Here is a 6,927-nt window from a genome sequence, read left to right on the forward strand (position 1 = left end):
GAGAGAGAGAGAGAGAGAGCAGTAGGTTAGAGAGAGTGTAATTCAAAAATGAGGAGGAAGAGGGTTCGCGGTTCGAATTTAGAGCAAGATTACCATCGAATTTACCGGCGGACAAATCTAATGGTAACGCTTGCGAGTGACCAAAATATAACGTTGCACTAATAGGGTTATCCGTCAGTAAATCCGACGGTAATGTTCATGCCAATTTTTTTCCTTCAATTATTACCAGTGAATTTACCGTCGAAAAATTAAATTCGACGGTAACTTTTTTACCTGACGAATTTATTGTCAAATTTGCCGATAAATTCGTCGGTAAATCCGCTGCTAATGTTCGACATTAAATCCGACGATATTCAGCGTTTTTCTTGTAGCGATATACATAGAATTTTTTTCTAATAAAGTGGATGACAATGATAAAGTTTTATAGTCTATATAGTACTAAATTATAATAGCTGAAAGTCATCTAAATATTTTTTATAATATCAGCAAACCAAACAAAATAGATGCGTAGTACATGTTGTGAAGACTTCAAATTTAAATAATTACACATATATGAAAATAAAATTGAATATAAACATATTATTACTTGCAAGTACATAAGTCAACTTTTCAATTATGAATTATCTTCTTTCAAGTTAAACAAACTTTGTTAAAAATAACATAAGTCGAATTTCAAGTATGAAGATATGACCTTTTAGTTGTCATTTAACTTAAAAACATAGACTTGTGATATTTTGTCTTTTCAACAATATTAGGCATATAAGAAGATTTATTGTAACGTAAATCATGGAATGAAAGTTTAATCACAAATAGTTCTTTTTCTTGGATATCATAGCCAAATAAATGTCATATTGCATCACATTCCAAAAAGTATCTACAATTATTAAACTAAGGGTAAATACTCTTTCCGGCCCCTGAACATTTTAAAGTGGGACATATCGCACCTTTATCATTCAGAAATCTCTACCCGATCCTCGACCAACGACATAAGTGAGCAAATCGACCCCTGTGACCGGTTGCTAACAGGTGACCTGGTTGACGTGTCAGGTGGATGCTGAGGTGTCAACTGAATGTGCCACGTGTAAGTAAAATTTGTTGCAGGGACTCAAAACCCCCTCCCTGCAACTCAAACGGCATCGTTTTGTTGGGTTAAAATTCCCCCATTATTGAATGATTGAAAAGGTTTAGGGTTTGCATCTTCTGGCTATCTGAGAGGACCTGCAACGGTGGGCATGGCAAGTGCAAATTCTGGTGCTTCATGGAGTCGCGAGAAAAGATGCGGTGGGGGTGACGAGAGTTGGGGCAGTGGAATGAGTGCCGATGGAAGCATTCTGAAAGGAGCGTCGAGAAGGATAAAGAAGAAATTTGTTTCTCCAGTGTGCAATTGCGGATCATACGCCATTTTGTTCGAATCTGGAACTTCAAAAAACCCTAGGAGGCTTTTCTTTGGTTGTTCCTATTTTAAGGTAAATTTTTTGGAAATCATTTTTGTTTGGGTTGCTGCGTTATTTTGGTAACTTGTTGGAGCTGAACAGTATGCATGTTTGATGTAGAACAACAGAGGACATTGCAAATACTTTGCCTGGCTAGATGAGTATGTTGCCTCTTTTTGTATTGATGAGGAGGTACAAGAGGCAGTATCGGACCCAACAAAAAAGATGGAAGAAAAAATTGCAGAGATAGAGAAGAAGATGGATGAGGTCAAAATCGATGAGATTAACAGTGGTGCTCTTAGCAGATGGAAAGTGTTTGGGTTGATCTTGTTGGGCATTGTAATAGGAAAGGGATGTAGTATAGTAACAGCTGCATAATGTTAATATGCCTTTGACATTGTAAATTTAGTGTTTTGTAATGGGTTCAATGTCTGGATGTAGTGAAAGAAAAGAATGTGAAATTATAATGAACTATGATCCTGGATGAATAGAGTTTGTTTAGTCAGTTATGAGTATTTTCTGCATTTCATGATTTGTGTGTAATTGATTGACAGAATCATGGTAAACCAAATTGAAAACATAGTAAAAATGCAACCTTTTCACAAGGGTTAAACATTGTCATTTCACAAATCCAAGCCATGTGAGGTAAAGTTTCCATCTCGGTAACAAAGAAGGTACACCAGACAAAGTTTACAAAATAAAACTCACACACTATGTGAGTCCAAGTAGTTTTCCAAAAAAACATGTCCCTAAACATATGCAGTTTTCAGAATTCTGGTGCAGCAGCCAGGAAAACATAAACAGCAAGACAAACAGATAAGTCTTATAGTCTAAAATTCCTAGTTAACTAAGTCTACTTTGGTGGCCTGAAATTTGGGGTTGGAATGAACTTCAATAAGTCTGAAGTGGTTCCTCCACTTGATGCAGCAACTGTTTCCTTGGTGATGGCCTCAAGATTTTCTGCTGCAGATGCTGGTTGGTGGCTTGTTTGTGGAGACAGAGGACCTGGTGGCCTACAGGTCTTCAGCTTGGGCCTGAGTCTGGCACTTGGCTGGGCTGGTGGTGCAGGACTGGGCTGGGATGGTGGTGCAGGAGTGGGCTGGGCTGTTGGTGCAGGCCTTGTCTGGGCTAGTGGTGCAGGACTTGGCTGGGCTGGTGGTGCAGGTCTTGTCTGGGCTGGTGATACAGGACTTGGCTGGACTGGTTCACCTTGAGATTGCTATTCAACAACATCCAAAATAATCCAGTTAGTAAGAAAAAAAATGAGTAAACAACTTAGACTGCATAGTATACTATAACATATATCACTGTAGGGGCAGATTGAGAAATTGGCATTTCCTCTTGTGGAGCATGTGGCCTCTTGGGCATCTTTTTCTTATGCTTCTTTAGCTTAGCCTATTCCAGGAGTACAACAATAATATGGCAAACCATTCAGCAACAAACATACACACAACCAATGAAGCCAGTAAACCTAAAGAACAAAAAGTATAGCAAAGTAAAATTCAGATATCTAACCCTAATTTCCTCTAAAGTAGGGTTCGGCCTCTGATGCATGAGTTTGTTCTGAGATTGGCCAGAAGTACCACCCTGAACAATGAGTTAAAAATTCAATTAACTTTGGTAGTATTCCATGGCTGCAGAAAGAAAACTAAATTGTGGAAAAAATTATTCCATACCTTATTAGTTCTCCTCCTTTTTGGTTGCCAGTTAGGATTTTTTGGTGCTCCCTTACATCATTTGAAGTAGTGGCCAGCCTCTCCGCCTTTGCTACAGGTAACCTGGAAGGTCCTTCTAACCTTGCTGCCATCAGTTGGAGCTGGAGGGGTAGCTGATTCCTTTCTCCTCTTAACTGGTCTACCAACAGGTCTCACTATTTTGGGTGGATCTTCCTTCAGTTGGTCAGTTGGTTCCCAAAACTCCTCACTGGGTACAGAGTTGATACAGATGTCATATGTCTTCCTTATTGCCTCCATAGTGAGAAATGGAGACACGAAGTCTTCAGCTGCTTTTACCCTCACTCTGGATATGGCTGCAACAGCATGAACACAAGGTACACCTACATTACAGAATTTAGCAATTATAACATCTGTCATAGCTCAACAACATTGCCAAAAAAAATTGAAACTGATTGACATGCTTTCACCTAACCTGTGAGCTGCCATAAGTTACATGTGCATGTTTGATTTTTCAGGTTAACCCCCAGCTTGTGTGTATTCCTGGATACCTCAAACACAACCCTGTCATTGTCACCACACCATTGAGCATTCCACTTGTGAATTTCTGGCTTAATCCATTTGTCCAATTTCATTTGTTGTACTGGAGCCAGCTTTCCTTTATATGCCCCTAGGATCCTCTTGTGTCTAGCCATTTTGTTCATAATATGAACCCGTAACTCCTCACACAGTGTCAGAATTGGTTTCTCCCTAGCCTCCACAATCACTGCATTCCAAGACTCACACATATTGTTTGTCACAGCAGCGTTCTTAGGATAGTGACTGAAAAAAGCCCTACACCATACCTTAGGGTCAAACTTACTCATGTACTCCCAAGCTCCATTACTCACAGTTTTCAACCTATCCATAGCAGCCTTGAACTGAACTGGAGTTGTGCTCCTAGCTGCTTCCCAAACACAACCCTTAACCTGTTTGTCCCTAAACCTCTTTTCACAGTTTTTCCACATATACAGCACACAGTTTCTATGAAATGCATTTGGCATCACCTCTTGGACTGCCCGAACAAGACCCTGTAGTATATGATATCACACATTTAATCTAACAGAACACTTAACAATACATGATGCTAGCTAGTAATTATGAAACTTACTTTCTGTTGATCAGACATCAAATGCCATCCAAAGAGCATGCTTGACCCGAAATCCTCCTGAAGGCAGTTCAGAAACCATTTCCAATTATCAGTGTTCTCAACCCTGGTTACACCAAATGCGATCACAAAGACATGATTATTTGTATCCTGGGTCACTGCAGAAAGCAATTGGCCTCCATAGTAACCCTTCAGAAAACACCCATCCAAACCGATGAGAGGCCTGCACCCATTCTTGAAGCCTTTTTTGCAAGCATCAAAACTGATATACAATCTTTGAAACAAGTTTGGCCCTTGTGGTTGGGGTAAGGTGTTCATATGTGCTATGCTCCCGGGATTGCTTTTGTGTATCTCATTCAGATAGTCCCTAAGCTTCCCAAATTGAGCCCCTTCACTGCCCAACACAGTCTCCCTAGCTTGCTTTATTGCTTGTGTAATCATCTTCCGATTCAGTTGAACATTATAGTCTTCCTTTATATGCTGCATTGCCTCCCTAGGTGTCAACTTTGGTTGCGTTTTTAGTCTCAGCCCCAATTTCTCAGCCACCCATTTTTTATCAGCAAGGTTGCTGCCATAATCCCGGCCACATGTGTGCTCATTGTGGAATGTCTTGACCTCAAAAGACTTGGTAACCGAGTTCTTCGACACAAAAATCAGCTAAGGACAATCTTCCTCAGCACAGGCTGCTCTAACTCTCCCCGGCTCATTTTTTAGGTACATGCAATCCCTTTTATCTTGCACAAAGACATCCTTAAGTGCCCTTTTAAATTGCTTCATAGTTGCAAACTGCATCCCTAGTCTAAACTGCACCTCTCCAAATGTTTTGCCCTCATTAAATTCTGGCCCAGAAGGGCCCCTCTCATCATCAGATGAAACTGGAGTCACAAAACCCTCAGACTCATACTCATAAATAATATCATCACCATCAAGGAATTCCTCACCAGCCTGACTTGCAACCCCTTTCTGCCCCACATTTCCCTCACTAGCTGGGCCTTCCATATTACCCAGATCCGGCCCAACACAGCCTCCACTACCTGGGCCTTGGCCCAACCATGAATCTCCACTGCTAGGCCCACTTTCCCTTTCTGTATTCAGAACATGCTTCATCCTCCTCTTACCAGTATATCTCCTGGAGGCCCTTCTCTTTGCCATGGTGTTAGGTGAGCAAGACTTCCCATTTTTCTTCTTTTTACTTTGTACATCAACAGCCTCCTCAGAACTGTCAGTTTCATACCCAGGAGGAGGGGGCTTGTAAGCTTCATCTTCAGCACTCTCGTATGAATCGTAGGAGGAGGAAGAAGATATTGAAGAATCTGTCACCGCCAAGACATCCTCATCTTCAGATACCCATTCCTCCTCCACAGGCTCATCGTTAGTTACATCAGGGATATCCACTCCATGATCAAAGTAAAGGTGGAACTCCTTTAGATTATGCCTCATAGTGAAGTCGCACATATTGTTGATCTCCTTATCATCATAGAGCACATGCAGACCATCCTCGAACTCAATAACAGTTGGGTCGTGCCAGTAGATTTGTTTGTATGTCAAGTACCCCAAACCCTTGAAAAGTTCCTCCAAATCCTTCTTGTTTACGAAATCAATATCCATTGGAGAAAACTTCTCTACCTTCCCGTCTAAGTAATGTAGCTTACCATTAGCTCTAACAAGCTTTCCGCCATGGTTAAACACAGGGATCACAAACACAGACATCTGCAACATTTAAAAACAGTTTTACCGTAATGCATAATAATGCCACCAACATTATCATCACTATAACCACTACATACAAATTTCATTACCCGGATTACTCACTACATTTATCAACCCCTAGCATTAACAAACCCTAATTAAAAACAGTATTTCTTCGTAACCACTTTATCCATTAATCATACTAATCATCTCGAACGTAAAGCTCCTCACATCACACCCCGCATAGACATGCATGGAAAACAACTATATTCTTAACTAACACAATGTGAAAATAAAAAATCTGAACTAACCTTTCATTGCCGTCTCACACAGTGAACGTCTATGCCATGCACACGTTCGTCGCAGATTCGATTATCCCACACTTCCGTTCTAGCATCGTGCAAAGGTTCTGGAGGGAAACAATGGTGGAAGATGAAGTGTTAGGGCTTTTTAGTGAATGAATGAAAAGAAGAGGGAGATTACAGTAAATGTACATCGAAAGTGAGGGAAAATGTTAACCCAACAAAACGACGCCGTTTGAGTTGCAGGGAGGGGGTTTTGAGTCCCTGCAACAAATTTTACTTACACGTGGCACATTCAGTTGACACCTTAGCATCCACCTGATACGTCAACTAGGTCACCTGTTAGCAACCGGTCACAGGGGTCGATTTGCTCACTTATGTCGTTGGTCGAGGATCGGGTAGAGATTTCTGGATGATAAAGGTGCGATATGTCCCACTTTAAAATGTTCAGGGGCCGGAAAGGGTATTTACCCTTAAACTAATTTTTAATTTTATCAGCAACTTATGTTTTTTTATGGTGAATCACTAATATTGTATATAGTGATTGTTATATGATATTACCCTTGTATATTGTTTAATGGTTCAGTTTTAATAAACTCATTTAAGTTTAGAGTTATGTATTCAATCTTCATAATTCTTACTTTTCTTCATTTTAATAAAAAAAATTAAAATTATTTTTTCTA

General features: G+C 40.3%; 2 protein-coding genes across 2 annotated transcripts; one reads left to right on the forward strand and one right to left on the reverse strand.

Moving 5' to 3' along the window:
- LOC107635820 lies at window positions 1,233–1,811 on the forward strand. Its single transcript, XM_016339382.1, has 2 exons — window positions 1,233–1,466; window positions 1,554–1,811. The coding sequence occupies exons 1-2, from the start codon at window positions 1,233–1,235 to the stop codon at window positions 1,809–1,811; spliced, it is 492 nt and encodes a 163-aa protein (XP_016194868.1).
- On the reverse strand, window positions 2,709–4,739 carry LOC107635819. The gene is made up of 5 exons (XM_016339381.1): window positions 4,257–4,739; window positions 3,582–4,176; window positions 3,212–3,489; window positions 2,949–3,020; window positions 2,709–2,828 (listed from the first exon to the last, which is right to left on the reverse strand). Exons 1-5 carry the CDS (start codon window positions 4,737–4,739, stop codon window positions 2,709–2,711), a joined length of 1,548 nt encoding a protein of 515 aa, XP_016194867.1.

Source organism: Arachis ipaensis, chromosome B04 (assembly GCF_000816755.2).
Source record: "Arachis ipaensis cultivar K30076 chromosome B04, Araip1.1, whole genome shotgun sequence".
Classification (NCBI taxonomy): domain Eukaryota; kingdom Viridiplantae; phylum Streptophyta; class Magnoliopsida; order Fabales; family Fabaceae; genus Arachis; species Arachis ipaensis.